This window comes from Lygodium microphyllum, chromosome 8 (genome assembly GCF_053477565.2).
Source record: "Lygodium microphyllum isolate KBCC chromosome 8, Lygodium_microphyllum_v1.1.10, whole genome shotgun sequence".
NCBI classification, from domain to species: domain Eukaryota; kingdom Viridiplantae; phylum Streptophyta; class Polypodiopsida; order Schizaeales; family Lygodiaceae; genus Lygodium; species Lygodium microphyllum.
This window is the reverse complement of record NC_141142.1, coordinates 152092376-152111812: the sequence shown is the minus strand read 5'-3', so window position 1 is coordinate 152111812 and position 19437 is coordinate 152092376. Positions and strand designations below refer to the sequence as shown.

Genomic DNA, 19437 nt, shown 5'->3' with positions numbered 1-19437 from the left:
CCTCAATGGCTCAAGCAACAACTTGACTTAGATCTAGATCCCAGTGATGAGAATAGCACCTCTATTAATGTGCAAGTAGCAAGCATCGATGTTGAAGAAGAAACTCAAATCCTCAACCTTCATGAGAAACTTCACTCCTCACGCTCCCTTTTCTAAGAATGAGCTCCCACAAATGCCAAATGTTGCTCTAATACCAATTGAGAGGGAAGCAATGGTGGGATGCAAGGTAGAAGCTATGAAGTGCAAGAAGGTCAAGAGAGAGATGAATATAAGAGAGTTATGTGGGTAAATTATGAATAGCGTCCTTATTCTTTGTTATCTTCACTTATATATGACTGCACATTGTGTAAATATGTAAGGGATGCCTGCGTGGCTATGGGCCATTGGCCTTTAGCCCAACAATATATGCACAAATACACATGTACGCATGCACACATATGTGCAAACACATACGCACATGTATGCACATATGCACACATGCATGTACACACATAAACACATGAGTGAGAGTCTGGAATAATTGATGAGAAAGAGGGAGAACTATAAAAGAGAGAAGATGGGCAATAAAGGAGAGGAGAGAGAATGGATATAAACTTATAAAATATGCAATTACATACATGCATATAAACGCATACAAACACATACATCCACACACAAATACATACATGTCCACAAGTGTACATGCATACACATGCGCATATGCATGTATACACAACATACACATATATGAGGTGAAATAAGATGAGAGAGAGAGAGAGAGAGAGAGAGAGAGCCAAATGGGGGGGAGGGGGGGGGGGGGGGGGTAATACACACACACATGTATATGACATACATACATACATACATATATAAGAAGAAAAAGAAGAAATAGAGGATGGACATGAGAGTGAAAAAGAAAGAGGAGAGAGAGAGAGAGAGAGAGAGATTATGAGCTTACGAAACTACACAAATGGACATATACATATAAACCACACAAAGACATAAATGCACATGCCTACACATACAAACATAAACATGTACATATTGCACATAAATTCAACTATATTTAATTATAGTTTAGGGTAGATAACAGAATACCATTTAGAATGAATAATTCAAAAAATATGAAGTTCATAATATTTAATTGATATTTAATTATAGTTTAGAGTAGATAACAGAATACCATTTAGAATGAACAATTCAAAAAATATGAAGTTCATAATATTTAACTGATAGTTAAATTTTTATCATATGATATTTTAATATAATATTACTAAGATTTATTTCTTTTATAATGTATTTTATATGTAATATATCAAAAGTGATACTTTGACTACATTATATTGTCATTTAAAGTAAGTAATAGAATAATATTTAGAATAAACTATCCAAAGAGTATGAAGTGAATAGTTAATAAACACTTTGTAATGTGATATTTTATTATGATATGTGCTTTTACATTTAAAAAGGAAAATTTATTTTTTAAAATCAATACTTGAAGTTGATTATTACATCTAATCTAATAAATAACATAATAATAAAAATGATAAATATATAAAGTGTTAATGTTAATATTTTATTTTTGAACATTTTCTTATTGCTTTAAACATCACTTGAATATCTATGATAGAAATAATAAAAATATTTATATAATTATTATTATTATTAAAATATATGTATTAACAATTCTTATATATAGCAAATTGCTTATTGTATATACCTTCAATAAATTATTGATTATTATGATATTATTAATAAATTCTATCATGTAACAATTCACATATTTATTATTAGTATATTGTTGTTATATTTTATAGTAACATATCATTGTAATAATGTCAATATTTACAAATCATATATAATATATAAGTATTAAAAAGTGATGGTTATAATATGAATAATATACATAAATTATTATATCATTAGAATATTGTGTGCGTGCGTGCGTGCGTGCATGTGTGTGTGTGTGTGTGTGTGTGTGTGTGGGCCATATGAAGCATACTTTAGGATGTGAAGTGCCCTAATTGTTGCTAAATGCAATGCAAAGCACCAACAATTCTCCCAATTCTTTGAGCATAGGAGGGGGAGTTGGAGAATGAGAATATATGGTTGGAAGAAAGAATAGATGAGAAATCAATTAAGTGTTAATAAATGTGTATCACACACACACATTACACAACAAGTGTTATATAATGAAATCATTGTAGAACCACGACATTACATTACACACATGGTTTCTTCAAATAGCTTTTGTGTGATTTAGAGTGCAAGCCATAAAACTATTTCAGCGAGCAACAATGCCAGAATATGATGCTTTATATGAGACCCCTCTTGTGGCATGAAGTGTGTCTTGGGACACGAAGCATCTGAACCTCACCAACGCAAAGCACCAGGAGCGCCTACACATGTAGCGCCTAGTAGTATTTAAATCTTAAGAAGGGCATCTTAGGTGACTTCTTTAATTTCTAATGGGTAGAGGATATGTGGGGCTAGTAGAGTCTTTCAACGAGTTGAATTACCCATGCCCATTTGGGGCTCATGACCTTTTGGGGTCAATCATCCCCCTATTGTTGAAAGTTATAACATTAAGGCTTTCTAACATAATTAGAAAGCCATAATTAGGTCTATATGTGTGTGTTACCATTCTTTGGCTATCTTTCCCTTGATTAAAGGGATTACTGTCGCTCTACCCAACTTTGGAGTACTTTTTTTTTTAAATTGAGATGAAAGTTTATCTTTTTTAGGGTTGGTAGAGATAAGCTTCTTTTGATTAGCATTGGCCACTTGGTAAAGAATCTTCCTTTGCTTGGAAAAACCCCACACCTTTTATCCAAGCATTAAGGTTTAGATTAATGAACAAATATTTTAGTTTCCTTCCAAGAGTTGAGTTCCATCTACCAATACCTCATCATCATTGGATTCAGAGGAGATTGTTAGGGAATTAACATGGTAACCAATCTCCCCTTTCTACTTTGGACTACCAAAATTTTCAACGTCCACAAATAGGGAAGCAAACCTATTAGTATTCTTCAACTTGTTGGTTTTAGAATGGATTGAAGGTTTTTTTCAAATATTTCCTTTTCTAGTGACTAATTGAACCCATAAACCTCATGTTTGTTTGTATTTTGGAGATGCTTATTTCAAGTGGTTTAAGCTCTAAGTAGTCCTCTTATAAAGTGCCCTGTTATCAAACATTTGAAGCAAACATCATAAAGATCTTTATGAATTATTTGTTGCTCTTCATATTAATATCATTAGAATAAGTAATATATAATGATTCATGCCATGTTTAACATTAATATCTCCACTAAAACTAAGAATGATGTTTGGGAGGAAAGCCAATATTTTGAGAAAAGGGTAAAATTTAAGGGGGAGATCAAATATTGAATCCAAGAAACCTTTGAGTCCACTCTGGTAAAATTCAAGAGTCCATTTGAAAAGGGTCAATGAGGAATTTTCTTCGAGAATCAATAACCTTTAGCTAATGAGATTTAGGACCATCATTGCTAATTAGATTTAGGATCATTTGTTCACTTTCAAATGGGAAGAAAAATTAAATATTGTGGAGCTATTACATGTCTGGACGTACACCCTAGATTGTCTCAAGTATTCCTAACCCAACAAGTATTCCTGACCCAGCTCCTAAGATCTCAAGAGGAAGATGACCTCCATGGCTCAAGTCTATTAAGGCTCAAGCTTGATCAGCTTCAGTCCATTCATGGAGACCATTACATGGAACAAAGATGGGGAGGACCGTACGTATCTGCAAGTTACATATAAGTTACTTAAGATACATTCACTTTTTCCTTTCCAGAATCTAAGTCTAGAGTCCAAGAGTGAATGCCTGGAATCCATCAAGCTAGCAATCTACAGCCTTAACACAATATTAGTGAGTTTAGGAACTCCCAATTCCTATTTTTTGAATACTAAAAAGGTGACACCCGGATAACATACCCATAAGTTTCTCAAAACCATATGATATGACCTATCATTGAAAAGTACTTGAAAAATGAAATCTATTGAGCTATAGAGTGCTTGATTTGGAATTATATTATTCAAATTATGACAAATCCAAAGATTTGACTACGTCTCCCAAACTTATGGGAAATTCCCATATTCCCCAATATGTTGTTCTTTAGAAATGAGCTTACGCCATGTGTAAGGATACAGCTTTAAGCTTGTGTTATGTATTAAGCAGAGTTATTGAAAGTGAAATGAAACACATTAAGTATGAATCATGAGCATATAATATCAGTTCCTTCCAAGGCACATACTTCTCATTGTGCAGATGAGGAACAGTAGATCAGACTCTAGCAAAAGTTGAAATGTAAAGCATAGAAGGATTATATCTTGGTACATGATCGTACATACATTTCTCATGTAACTATACTCACTACAGTGAGAAGCAGGAGAAATAAGAACAAAATCTATGTACACTAAAGGCTGTATAAGTAGATGTGTTTTTGTCGGCAAGTTTGTGTCTTCAGCTACTATGCCAATTCCAAGATTCTTAGGCCTTGTAGGCCTTGGAAGAAAAACCATTGTATAAGTAGCAGCTGGCTGCACTGAAATTTCAGAGATGCAGAGCTGCTGCAAAACTTTTTGAGTAGAAATAACCTTGTGTGTGTCATGTCCATGACTTGACAGAGAAGCCCCTGTCTATCTTCACAACTGTGACCTCACACCAAAAAAGACAAAAAAACCAGTGCTTTTGACACCCAATGATTCTGATGGGCCTCAATGGTGAGCTAAGGCAGCAGCAGCTTCTTGAATGAGAGGCCGGCTTGCATGCAGAAATGACTCGCTTGCACGATGGTGCTCCTCCCACTCATGAGTTGATGCTCTGCCCTCAGCCATTTGCCTCACAAAGGGCACAAAATTGCGCCAGTTCTCACTTTGAAACAAGGCCTGGCTCATTCTCAAGAATGTGAAGGCACACATGGGCTCATAAACAACGCCCTCAGAATCATCATGAAGAGTAAGCTTTGAGTTCCTGATCACTTGCCTGTGGGCAGATTCATCGAATCTCGGCAATGCATTCTCTCCAGCAACTGCGACCTTAGCTTGCCTTGCAGCTAAGACTACTTGGCGTATGAGTTTCTCTGGGGAGCACATTGCCTCGAAAGGCTGCTCAGTATCCCTCATCTCAATACAAGTGAAGTTAAGGACCACTCCATGCCGACCAAACATGCGAGCAATAGGTAGGTATCCATCTCTAAGCCGAGTGTTGTAATAGCCAGCAGTGAGCTCTGCAGCATGAGATCTGGTACCATAGTGCCAGTGTATACCAGCTACTTTACCAGATATCCTCACCCCAGTGCAGCCCCTGAAAATGCCCTCTGCTGAAGACAGTATGCGTTCACCATGTGCAAGAAGCATATTTGAGTACCACTCCAGGAAAAACTTGCCATAAGGAGAACACCAGCCACCTTCTCTGCGGAAAAAGTCACTCTCCTCTGGCCAGTTGTTATATTGGGCAGCATCAGATGGGCCTCCGTGGCCCCACTGCTGCTTGCTTACACGCTCGGCTGCGGCCTTCAGACTTGCCAGCATGTACTGCTCACACAAAAAAATCAGCATAAAACAGTTGTCAATTTAAGAAGACAATTGGTATGACACCAGTGCTTAATGGACCCATGAATTAGGTCTCACCCAATAGCATCAACCTTCAAGACTCTAGCCTAATTTGTGATTACTAGTCTTGAAAAGGGAAGTTATACAAACTATACCTTGTCATAGCATTGGAACTCGCCTATGCCAGGAAACCGCCATGTACCATTGCTTTCTGGATAAGACGGATATCTCAGCTCCCCTGCTGGGCCCATGCCAACTTGAATTTCCTACAGCAATGAACACAATCTGTTACATAAAAACACATCCTCATTGATAAGTTTGACAGCACTCTTATTGAAAGTTGGAGACCGGAGCATACCACAATCGTTTCACCTAAAAGATCCTTGAAGTTCTCTCTAAAGCTTCTCATGTAGTCTGAATATACTTGCACAGGAGTCCTCCCCTTAAGCACTGGCAGTGTGTCACAGCCCAAAGAAAGGTACTCATAGTTTCTTCTTTTGTGCCCATCTGTATAGACGAGATCTTGGTTCTGATCAATCTCTTCCACTACCCATCTGGGCAAGGGTATGCTGGGCAGGCCAAAAAAGAACAGCAGAATATTAGTGACAAGCCCAGGCTCACAATACAGCTTGATCTCAATCACTACCTTAAAAACACCAATCTGGTTCACAAAAGCAAATGAATAGTGACCAATAAATCAAACATGTTCATGCAGACCAAAGATGCTTATAAATCTCAAAGGCGAGGGAACTAAGAGACGCTTTTGACGATAGATCCCTTAAGCATCCAGATCAGAAAATTCCGAGACTTCATTTCCACAGAGATTGGTAATTAGGGATAAGCTAGGAACTTAAGGAGGCAGTTGTACTTGCAATTATCAAGGAGCATGAATATTCTGAGAAGTCATAAGGCGTTTAACAATTCAAGCAACCCCAAACGTGACAGATGAATACCACAACCCCTCTGAACGAATGAAAAGGCACACAAATCATAGATAGGTCAAATGCAGGCATGGAAGGATCTCAAAGTTGGCATGTCAGAACATTCCCTTCCTGTGCTTAATAATGCTTGATCAAGGTATGGTGAGACGACCATGCTATCATCCTCACCATACCTTATCAACTATCAAACCCAAAATTGAGAAATCACAAGCAAAGGGAATAAGAGAGGCAAGAGAGCACAACAAGAGAATGGGTACAATCTTCTATCTTATTCCCTTTGCTCTCTTGTAATTTCTCACTTTTTAGTTGATAACTGTTAAAGTATAGTGAGGGTGATAGCAGATCATTGATGGAATACCTTGACAAATCTACAGCAACAGAGAATTTGAAGTTACAAATGTACAACTACAGAGAGGTCTCAGGTGACAAGGGTTACTTACAAGCAAGAGTCCCCGACGTTGCCACCACACTGATGGAAGGACATAACAGCTTGCACTTTGAGCCCATAATTCTTAGCCATCCCTATGAGCTCCTTGTAGCCAGCCCAGTCATACTTCCCGGGCCCATCTTTCTCCACGATCCCCCACCATACGTCCATCATGATGCCTTCAACGCCAGCGCTCTTCAAGGCAAGCAGGCTGGCATTCATGGCCTTCTTCCTGTTGACAGTGTTATTCGAAGTGACAGAGTCCAAGGGCAGCATGACATAGACAGGCACCCCTCCCCCTCTGCTTGTGGGAAAGGCATGCTCTTTCAGGGGAGCCTGGGAAGGATCATATTCTGTGAGAATGGAAGGGATGCCCATGTGCGAGTCTACTGAGTGGCACGGGAAGAGGCTTGGGTGGTGGTGGCTGCTCATCTGAGAGGGCCTATGCCACCAGTCTTCTCCATGGATGGAAGAAGGGCTCATGGATATAGATACCGAAGGGAAATCAATGGTGCCCTCTTTGTTGCCGTGCCTTTGATGGCCAGGAGATGTCTTCCACTGACAGGAAACGCCATATCTGATGAGAGCATCGTCTTTGAGACTGAAGCTGTGCTCTGTGGAGAGATCTCTGGTCGACCCAAGAAGACTGCTGCTGGATAGGCCCACGTGTTTAGAAACAGAGAACGCCATAGCTGCTCTGCTTTGCTTCAATCGTTGTGCAGGAAATGGGGAGAAGAGTGGAGACCCAAGTGAGGGAACCTTGCAGGAACAGCCGATATGGAAGACCCAAATTGCAAAAAATGGACAGAATTGGAGAACTTCTGAGGAAGGCGAGGGAACAGAGGACCCAGCAGACAGAGCTGTAGCTACCTTGCTATGCTTCACGACTTTGCAGGAGATGGGGAGAAAAGTGAAAACCCAAGTCAGGGAAGCTCGCAGGAATGGCGAATCTGGAAGACCCAAATCGTAAAGTCGACAGAATTGGAGAATTCCTGATGAAGGGGGGGGAACGGATGACCCAAAAAACAGAGCTAGCTGTGGCAAACAGAACAATACCACTAAAATCACTCGGGCCCAAGAGATGGAACCTCGCACGAACAATTACTATGGAAGACCCAAATTGCAGAATCAACAGAATTGGAGAGTTGATGTGGAAGGCGAGGGAATAGAGGACCCAAAAAAGAGACCTATCAGTGGCTAAGAGGATGGCACTAGACGGACCCAATTCAAGCTTACACGAATTGTATAGACTTCAAACTATATCAGGCGGTATAGATATGGAAACAAGAGATTAGGCTTCTTGATTGCGCTGTAAGGTTGAGCACTAGGCTCCTCTTTCTATTGATTCCTAGCGTATGCCAAGTCAAGTGATGATATATGGATCAAAGGGTTCTTGGTTAGGCTGTAAGCAATGTAGATGTGGAAACAAGTGAAATTGGCTCCTCTTCCTATGCAGTCCTCGCTTATTCCAAGCCAAGCAATATGGATGTGGAAATGAGTGAAATCGGCTTAGGAAATAACAAGAGCTTGGCTCCCTATTTCAAGCACAAGCATGGGCGTGTCTACATCCTTGTACAACAACCGAAAAGCCCACCTTTCCCTTTACCTCCACCCTTTATGAGCTTCTTTCCACACATGTGAATGCCCCAAAAAAAAAATTCCTATAAAGGCCATGCACACATTCCTCAAACCATCAACAAAAGTGTGATCTTCGGCTGCGATGAGCCAAGCATCAACATCACGCTGATGTCTCTCATAGGGTCATAAAATTGCAACTAAAGGTTAGGGGATGCATCATTTGCCAATAATCTTCATGCACATCATTCAACCTCGTGAGTTCAAAGGTAGTAGCATTTCTTTAAAGGCATATTCTTTTTTATATAGGGGATGCACTTCAACATATAGACTCAAAATGGTGTATCTTATTTGCATGTCAGATCATGTTAAGGCAAAAGTAATATGACAATCAAGTGTGTGTTTCCCATTTGGACACATACAATATCATCATTAGCTCCTGTTATCCTCACTTAACCAAAAAACAAATTGCCTTCACCATAATTTCAAGAACAAAAGCTCCACATATGGAGCAAAGTAGTCAAGATCAACCTTCGCTTTGTAACTCCTTTGAATCTCCTTTCTCTAAAAAGCGTTCTCGACATTGTCAAGAGCAATCGAAATCCATCCTCTCACTATTTTCCAAAGCCTTTTACACCTAAGACATTTCACTGCATGTGAGCAAGTCAATCCTCTCAAAAGATCGATGATGGTGTCATTGATGAACAACTATTCACAAAATTCTCTTTCTTTTGAAATTTTTTAACTTGTGACTCATTCCAATGCATGTGACAACCCTAACCCATCATGAACATGATGAACAACCACTCTCTAAGAATAATCAGTGTCTTGATGTTTAATTTTGCCTTTTGCCACTATGAACATGCAATTATAAGTATTATTACAAGTTAAGTAAGACTTTCATTTTTGTTTTCCGCTAGTTGGCACCAAAAGTGTTTCACACTAATATCATGAATGGACAATGTCAAATTCTTCAAATCTTTGAAAGGAAGTTCTTCTATTAGCCAATCAAGTTCCGTTTTTCCCACCAAGAAATGAATGAACACATAGATTGTTCAAATCATTTTCCCTTTTGAAATCAGAAGAGTCCCCAAAATTGTAGGGTTAAGAATGAAAGGTCTTATCTTTGAGTTTACTACCATTGAACATCAACCTTTGTGATGCACACATGTTTATTTGTCTAAGGAAAATATATTGCTAGCTTTATCATGGCAAACATTACTTAGGGTGAAGCTTTTTTCAAATGCTAATAAATAGGTATCAAATTAGTAAGTAGTTTCCGTGAACCAACCTAGACAACTACAAAGTGGCTATGACAAATAACTATCTCATTTTATGCACACATATGTGTAACTTTTTCTAGTGAAATAGAGGATATGATCAAAATAGACACAGCTTATGGGCAAGTGGAATTTACAAAAGGAAGACACTACAAAAATTTTCTAAGTTAGCTTTGCCTTATGTAAGTTGCTTGAAAAAGAACATGTTTTTACAATGCCTCTTTTGTGATCAAAGGATAGAAACGCTCAATTATGAAAGAAGCTTCCCATAGTAGCAGATCATAATCGATATCTAATTCAATTGCCATAGACATGAATGCATCAATATTTCTTTTCATCAAATTATAAGTGGAAGAAAAAAAATTCAAAATATACCATTATCCTAAAGGATATCCCATGAGAGAGATGGGTGAGAAATGATCAATGCATGAGCTAGAATATAACCAAATCACTTGCAAAAGGGCAACATAATCTCTACAAGGGAAGGGGGGAATAGCGACATTGAGTTCCAACGCAAATTAGCAATGTCGCTATTTGATGACACAAATAGCGATGGTACTCAGACAAAAAAAATGCGGCCGAAACCCAAGTGCGGCATTTTGCAAAAGGGAGAGTGAAAGAGAGCAAAAAAGGGAGGGAGAGAAAGAGAAAGAGAGAAAGAGAGAAAGAGAAGGAAGGACAGCTTCTCCCTACCGCTCCCACTGCCCTCGCCGTTTGCAAAGAAGAGGAGGAAGCGTACAAAGGGCAAAGAGGAGCCGCCATGAAGAGGAGACGAAGAATCCATCTTCGAGCCTTTGCGGTGAGTACATTGCTCCCTTTTAGTTTGTTCTTGTTCTTTCTCCTTTCCTTTTGTTTGTTTTTGTTGAGAATGAGGTGCATTGAGGGAGAAAGAGAGGAAATGAGAGAGGGAGAAGAAGAAAGGAAAAGGAAGAAAGAATGAGAGAGAGAGGGAATAAACATGAAACATAATAAAAAAAGAGAGAAAGAGAGGGAGGGAGGGAGAGAGGGAGAGAGGAGAATGAATGAGAAAACACGAGGGGGTAGAGAAAAACAAAGAGAGACCGTAGTCATGCAAGAGGGCATTTCATGGTTAAAAGCTTGGTGAAAGAAACTTCCTACACCTTGACACGTCACAAGAGCCATTGCACTTAAGAAGGAGTAACCAAGTCTTCACTAACGGGAAGCTCAACTCAACTCACTTGTTTGGACACCTTTAGGAGTGTTTTCAGAGTGCTAGATAGAGACAAAAGAGATTATGCCAACACTTCTGATATGCTCACTTTCAAAGTAAGTGCTAAAGGCTCACTTCATACCTCGAGAGGTGAACTTAAGTAGTTAGCCTAAAACTATTATTAAGCTCACCTGGAACCATTTCGTGAGAACAACTTGAGTGAAAGTAGTACTAATAGTGATAGTCAAGCCCTTGGACCTCATGTAGCTAGGTCATCAAAAATGACTACATCTAAGAGATGACAACTCTAAGAAGACTAGGATCTCACCTTAATTAGCCTACAAAATCACTCACAAGTGGTTGGATCATCAAAAAGAGAGTTCACACATTGTGTAGTGTTGTAAAAATTGTGATTGAATGCTTGTTTGCATATGTCATAATTGAATTGGAAGTTTGAGCACCATAATCATGAAGATACTTGCATTTATATTGAATCACATTGATTGTGGAAAACAAAATCCTAGTTGTGCATACACCTACATACACTTGCAAGTTAGTAAAATTGCAAATTTCTAACAAAGGAACACGAGATACATAAAGAAATAAATCAAAAAAAGAAATCACAAAAATACATAAAGAAATTTGAGAAATAGAGCGACCAAATATTGGCTGACTCTAGAAACCCCTACAATCATAGCTTAGACAAAGAAAATATACTGTGAAAAATTGACCTTATCATTAAAAATATTCTAAATCTTACACACTATGCAATCGAGACCACATCACTAAATGAGCCTTACTAGCCAACAATGACAAATTAGGCAACAAGCTTTTTAGCACCTAGCATACGACACATCGAACATATGAAAAATTTGGAGAGCGAGAGATATCTTCCTCAGAAGCCACCACTTTCTTGCCTAAACTAATCACTTATTAAGACTATAGTCATGCAAGAGGGGGTAGAGAAAAATATAGACCCGACAACCTTGATGGTGTATGTTTTACCTTCAGCTCCCCAAAGTGCGAGAGTATATGATGAAAGCAATGTTCCCAGCGTAGATGAGGACATTATGCAGATAGAGGGGTCAATATTGCAAGGGGTGGAGGCCGCTGTTAACCCCAACACGAAGAAAGCAAAAGAAAGTGGAAAAGACGCAGGGCAAAGGCGGAAAAAAGGTAGCCCGACTGAAGAAAGAAAAGGAGAAAAGGCCAAAAGCGCAAGGACAACCTTAAAAGTCCAAGGCAAACACAAAAAGGGAAAGGCGCATTTTTGAATAAAAAAGCGCACCCTAAAATCTTGTAAAAGAGTGCCGGGCTCTCACCCGTGTAATTTGTAAATGTAGAAGGGTGGTGAAAAGGAAATGAGGAAGATAAAAGGACAATGGAAAACAGGGCCTAGGCTATGACCGGCCATGTAAAAAAGGGAAAAGGGGATGACCACCCAAAAGGGAAGTAGGGTTTTGTATATAAGGTTGAAAAGTGAATGAAGAGCTCATTCCTTGGTGTGTGGCAAAACTAGTCTTCTTCTTCCTCTCTTCTTCTCTCCTTCTTGCTTGTGTGTGCTCTTGAGAGAGGGAATGTGAGAGTGTGAGGGAGTGAGTGTGTGTGAGAGTGAGGGATCAAGAGGGTGAAGCTCTTCACCATCTCCTCTCCTCTACTTCTCTTCTCTTCTCTTCTCTTCTCTTCTCTTCTCTTCTCTTCTCTTGCGCGCGGCTATGGAGGATGGAGCTTGGAGATGGAGGAGGCTTGAGGATGCTTGAGCTAGCATCTAGAATCGTGGAGCTACCGGAGTGCACGAGAGAGGAGGGTACTCGATCGAGCATCAAGGTAAGTTCACTGCATTTGTAGGATCGACGGCGCGTCGGCTAGGTGAGAGATAGCCATTAGAGCTCTTGGAACGCTTGAAACAATAAGCGGTCCGTGGGTCTTGGCAGTTGAGCGAAAGCTCCCACATTTTGGTTCCGTTGCCGGGACCAACGGATTCAAGCTTGAGCACTTGCGCGCCTCATATCGAGCATCGAAGTAGGGTATTCATCCCCGAAATGGAGCTTGAGATAGGTAGGAAGTCGGGTGTTTTCGATCTTCAGAACAGGTAAGTATTTTGGAATAATCTGGTTATTAATGATTGGAAAACATGGAGAAACTAGTTCAGTGTTTTGCTCTCGATTTAGGTTGTGTTTAGGATAGATTAGCAATAGGAAATCACACACGAAGAGGCAGAGGGCTGCTGCTGTGAAACAGGGGAAAAACCACAGGAAACGAAAGGAAAAAATGGAGTAAATGCAAAGGTAACTGCATAGGAAACACCAGGGAAGGAATCTGTAGTGTTCAGGGCAGAACTAGCAGGGTATAAACTCTGGGAGGGCAAGAGAGCCCCATTTCCAACCAACGGAGAGCGAGAGAGATAGAGAATGAGAGAATGAGCGAGCTTGGCAGCCGTCCGATCGACCAGGGCACGGAGAACATCGCATTCGGCGACTCCCAGGTAACCGATCTCCTCTGCACCACTTCAACTCCGTCGCTGGTTAATTGCATGGTCAATAGGATAAAACATCTGGAGAAAATCGAGCAAATCCGTGTGCGCAAGCTCATCGGACCGGCGGAATCGGACGTCCAACCCAGTGTCCGATTCCCAGAATCGGACACTCAGACAACCGTTCGATCGGAACGACCTATCTGACTACTAGGCTCGAACCAACTAGTCCGATCGGACGTGCCACGTGGCACTCAGACCAACCCGTCCGATTTTGAGAATCGGACGCTCGGACCAACTTGTCCGACTCGGACACTCGGACCACTCGGATGCTCTGACTCGGACTACCCGGTCCGATCGGACCGCCCAGAATCGGACCCTCTTGGCCGATTCCTCGAATACTTGCCTGTCCGATTCTTGAGAATCGGACACACGGACCTTAAGACTACCACTCAGCTCTGATACGCCTGGTCCGATTCCCACAATCGGACCACTGGTAAATCGGATCACTGGTAAATTGGACCACTAGGAATCAGACTACCCGGTCCGATCGGACCGCCCAGAATTGGACCGCCCAGAATCGGACGTTCGATTCCCAGAGTCAAACCAAAACAAAACCTGACCCATCCAGGGACACACTGGGGCACTCCCCCAGCGACCCACCCCCACGTGAGCGACAGGAAGCAGCATAGGACCCTGGGACCCGTAGAGCGGCCAGAACTAGAGTAGCAAATCCTGTCAGGCCCAAAACGAGCAAGAGTGAGTGAGATGCCGGGGAATCACTCACAGCACTCGGGTTGAATTTCCGCACTTGAAGCACACTTAGGAAAGCCGAAAGCCTGATTGAGCACAAGTGCACGAGGAACAACACACTCACGAGTGACCATAAGTTGAGCGCTGCATTCAAAAATTAAAAAGAACTCACTCAGATAAATCGCCCAAAAAACCCAGCAATAGGAGAAGACCCAAGGTGTATGCAAACGCGCGGAGCGCAGGGTAGGATCAAGCAAGGAGCGTCAACGACAAGGATCTGACTTACGACCAGGCACAAGAATTCAACCATGAGAAAGGGAGGCTCAGATCATCGGTTTACAGGGGAGCTAGATGTTAGCGCATTTCCAGACGCCATACAACAAATGGTGAGCAGTTACGATGCGCATGCCAGGTACGAACACCGTGGCAGGACGGCAGAGGCAATCATTGCGGACCTAGAGGAGGAGAGGAGGCTAGCCCGCAAGGCATTGCAGGGCATAGCCGAGTATAATAGGGACCAACAAGCCAGGAGCCTAAGGCAAAGCATGGAGCTGCATGAGGTGCAGCGAGTGCTGAACCTGGCTGGCCGGAACCGGACAGACCAGGAAAGAGCACTAGAGGAAGACTTGACGCTGGGCGAGCTCCTCATGAAACAGCTGCTCGATAACACCGCGGTAGAACAGAATGCCACTGCGCTAGCAACCTCGCTACTTGCAGGGCTGGGGGCAAACCAGGGCTCAAAGAGCCAAGCCAAAATACCTATTGTCGCCAAGCAACTCGACAAGTACCAGCCACTGGACGACCCGTACAGCTTTGTCGAGTAGTTTGAGTAAGTCTGCGAAGCCAATGGCCTCAATGACCAGGCCCAACGTTCGCAAGCATTCGGACTTTGCTTAAGCGATAAGGGTAGGACGTGGTATACGAGCCTAGACACCATAGAACGAGCCAACTTCAATAACCTCAAGGACCTTTTTGTCAAGAGGTTTGCCGAACCCGGATACTCTGACAACCTGCTAGTATGCCTGATGAACGTCAAGCAGAAGAAGAAGGAGGGCATCCGCGATGACTATGTGACCCACGTGAGAAGCCTCCTTAAGAGAATCCCCTTAGGCGAAAGGCCGACTGACAGGGCAGTGTCGACCATATTCATCAGTGGGATTCAGGATGAGGAATTGTACAAGGCACTAGCAGGCAAATCAAGCTTGCAACGAGACGTGGTGGCTAGGGTTTTTGAGGAAGCCATTAGGGTTGATGACCAGCTGAAAGAGCGGAGCTCCAGGAGCTCAAACCTAGAAGAACAACCCACGGAGTTTAGAGCGAACGCCAACCTCTAGCGAGCGATCAAAGGCATCATCCCAAGATAAGGGAAAGACCACCGAGACGGACCACGGCTTGGCCGAGGTCAAGACGGAGTTGGCCAAAATACAAGACATGTTGAGGCGACCGACGCGTCCGCACGTCCAGTGCGTGTACTGTGGAGGAAACCACCTGCCAGCAGAGTGTCAGGACCCTAGGTCAAGACCCTGCGCTAACTGCGGTAGGTTCGGCCACGATGCCGCACACTGTAGACTACCACGAAGACTACCATACACGCAACCCTACGGCCAGCTTTACCCGGCTAACAGGCCACAGCCATTCTTCGGAAGGGGAGCCCCGCTAGCCCTACCAGCGCCTAACGATATGAAACCAGCGGTCCCTAGGCTGGACATAAATCCTACTGGTATTCCTAGACCGCCTGGTCCCTATGTGACCCACCCACCGAGCGATGCTCCCGTACACTACGTAGAGGAGCCCAGTGACGAAGAAACCTACATATACCCTTACGTCTCGCATGACGACGAGGGCAATGCAATCCTCATGGATTACCGACCTGTGCCGGTGATGGCATTAGGACGAGGACGGGGTAGAGGCCTAGGAGGGCAGCCACAGGATCCGATCACTTGTTGGACTTGTGGACATCCCGATCACGTCTCATCACGCTGCCCAGAAAGAGAGCAGCAAAGTAGGGACAAAGCTGACCAAAGGTGCGCAGAGTGCGGAATCACCCATCTTTTCATAGACTGCCCAAAACGGAAGTCGCCTTCCGGTTCAGCTAATTTGCCATCCGTCCCGCTGGGGCTATTTGGTGTTGAAAACCCCGATGGGGAGTCCACACCTATTCCCTTGCGAGTTATGTCCCGAGCACAAACGAAGCAGGCCGGCGTCTCTCTGCCAGGACCTAGCAATCTCGACGTGACCTCAGTAGAAAAGAAGAGCTGTAGGCGGAAAAATAAGAGATCAGAGGCTAAGGTCGCACTAAAAACCGACAGCGTTACAACCTTACCCCAGGGGAAGAAAGTCTCGAACGCAGAGGCAGAGACTTCGGCCCCTAAAACAGCCCAAAAGGGAAGCGCTAAGGTAGGGGAATACCCACACCCCAAGCGGCAATTGGAAGCCATAGAAAAGGTGAAGGAATGGGTGAGGGAGGCTCAACAGCACCTCAAGGATGTTGAACCCATCACGGAGGACGAGATTGATGATCTTTCTAGCATGAGCACGCCACTATCACTGCCCCAACCTAAGTCTGCCGAGGCTGCTATGCCACAAGCAGTGCCGTCAAGGCCAAGCCTAGACGTAACAGACCCGCAGGTCAGCCGCGGCCATTGGCCCGGACAGTCTGAACTAAGGGAAGGACGAGTGTTTAGCAATCTCCTGACCACACTAGTGACCACCCCTGTAACGGTTGGCTTGGGAGAGCTGCTTAGGCAGCACTTTGCCCTATGGCAGGACCTCAAGCATTGGGTCAAGAGACCACACGAGCAAGCTCCGGCAGATACTCAAGACCAGGATGCGAAAACGCACTTGCCAAGTTTGACGCTACACTCCGGGCCTAAATCCTTGCACGTCAACGCCTTCTGGGAGGGCTCGGAGATGCACGCAGTCCTACCAGTCCTAGCCCTAGGAGACGCAACGAGAAAGGGGATTGTAGACACAGGAGCTAGGGTTAGTGTGCTTAGCCACGCAGTGTTACAGAAGTGGGGAAACCCGCCTGTCGAAGCTGCTCGGTTTAACGTCACGCTAGCAAACGGTATGCGAGTGAAACCATTCGGGGTCTTGAAGAATTGGCCAGTGAAGATTGCAGGAGTCCAGTTCTCTGTCGACTTTATCGTCATGAAGGGAGTGGACTATGATATCTTATTGGGTCGACCCTGGATGCGCAATGCTAGAGTGATCGAAGACTGGGGTAACAGCCTGATCTTCCTGGACAACCGAACTAACGCTATGAGAATAGAGATGGACACTTGGAAGACCTCGCTAGTCGACCTAGACGCCATCTCTACTCTACTCAAGGGAAACACCCAGGACAAGGAACCCTATGGGTCCTTAACTAGGTATATCCCATGCCCAGAGGACGAGCGGGATTGGATGCACGTTCTCGCTACACTTGACCTGCCGTTCTCAGATTATGAGGCGTACGAGCAGGCCATCAAAACAATTGGCAAGCCAAAAGAAACACTTCCTACACCTGTCTACATGATGGCAGCAAGCCTCCATGAAGGGCCTAAGCCTGTCGCTTTCCAAGTGCCTACCAATAGGAGGGAACTCCAGGGAATACTGGGGCACTTAACGGACCGACTAGCACGCAACGCAGCCGCCAATCTCAAGCCTCTCCAGGACCTCTTGGAGGAACCCGAGTGGAAGTGGACCAGGGTACATGAACTGAACCTCAGGTACAACTGGGCGTTGGTTCCCGACCAACAAGACGAGGCAGAGCAGGCCTTGGGGGACGATGAGCAGTCTAGCGATGCAGATTCCTGTGACGAATACGAAGATTGCCAATCCTTCGATGAAGGAAGTGAGGGTGAGGTGGACACCGTAGAATACGACACCGAAGGGCGAGAAATTGAGCAAATCCAGGCAGATGCTAAGCCGCAGACGAGACCGGCCCTTAGAGTGGACCAAGGAGTCATGTGTATGAAATGTGATCATGCTTGGTTGGAACAGATGGGAGCTGTGGATTTTGAGCAAGCCGGCCTGGCCCAACCAGGAATGGCAGCAATGCTTAGAACCGAATCGCCATCCAAACTGCGGCCGCCAGGGGAGACCACCTCCTCTAGTGAAAACGGGGAATTCGACTCTGAATCTGAAGTTACTTCAGATGGTGACCCAGAAATCCCTAGGCCACCCATGACGAGACGCACCAAGGGAGACTTAGCTGTCCACCTAAGGCACAGACGGTTACGGCAGAATGACGCTAAGCGTCCCAGCGATGCACGATCAGAGGAACAAAGGAAGCCACAAGACCTCCCTAAGCACTTTTCGAAATTCAAAAGAGGGGACAGGGTGGTGGTTTTGCTAAGTGCCAAGCGCCAAGGGCAAACCCACGAACCAATCGAAGGGCCAGCCAAGGTCAAGGAGGTAAACCTAGCCCTGGAAGGGGAAGTACCCCGACTAGTGTTCATTGTCGAGGACATGACCACGGAAGAAGAGTCCAGTCTTGTCACTCTTTTGTGGGAGTACCGGGACGTATTTGCTTGGTCTTTAGATGAGCTACGAGGGGTAGATCTGAGTGTTGTGACTCACAACATACCCATGACAACGGATGCAACGCCGGTCAAGCAGCGACCATACCCCATGAATCCAAAGCACGCTCATGCTGTCAAGGAGGAAATTGACAAGCTGATGAGAGCCGGATTCATTTACGAAATTGAGCACACAGACTGGGTGTCACCCATAGTCATTGTGATGAAGAAAAACGGCAAGATTCGAGTGTGCGTCAATTACAAGAAAGTGAACGCCACTACAAAGAGAGACAACTACCCCTTACCGTACACCGAGCACATGCTTGAGAGGGTGGCAGGTAAGGAAGCCTACAGTTTCCTGGATGGCTTCTCGGGGTACAATCAGGTGCAAGTGCATCCTGCAGATAGGCACAAGACCGCCTTCGCCACTGAGTGGGGCGTCTTTGCATACGTAGTCATGCCCTTCGGGCTAACCAATTCCTCAAACCATCAACAAAAGTGTGATCTTCGGCTGCGATGAGCCAAGCATCAACATCACGCTGATGTCTCTCATAGGGTCATAAAATTGCAACTAAAGGTTAGGGGATGCATCATTTGCCAATAATCTTCATGCACATCATTCAACCTCGTGAGTTCAAAGGTAGTAGCATTTCTTTAAAGGCATATTCTTTTTTATATAGGGGATGCACTTCAACATATAGACTCAAAATGGTGTATCTTATTTGCATGTCAGATCATGTTAAGGCAAAAGTAATATGACAA

At 43.7% G+C, this 19437-nt stretch overlaps 1 protein-coding gene across 1 annotated transcript; it reads right to left on the bottom strand.

The window, feature by feature from the left end:
* Positions 1–4299: 4299 nt before the first annotated feature.
* Positions 4300–8450, bottom strand: LOC148033008 (beta-amylase 1, chloroplastic-like). The gene is made up of 4 exons (XM_087683707.1): positions 6935–8450; positions 5912–6122; positions 5709–5819; positions 4300–5535 (listed from the first exon to the last, which is right to left on the bottom strand). Exons 1-4 carry the CDS (start codon positions 7609–7611, stop codon positions 4717–4719), a joined length of 1818 nt encoding a protein of 605 aa, XP_087539833.1. The 5' UTR covers positions 7612–8450; the 3' UTR covers positions 4300–4716.
* Between the last annotated feature and the right edge of the window lie 10987 nt (positions 8451–19437).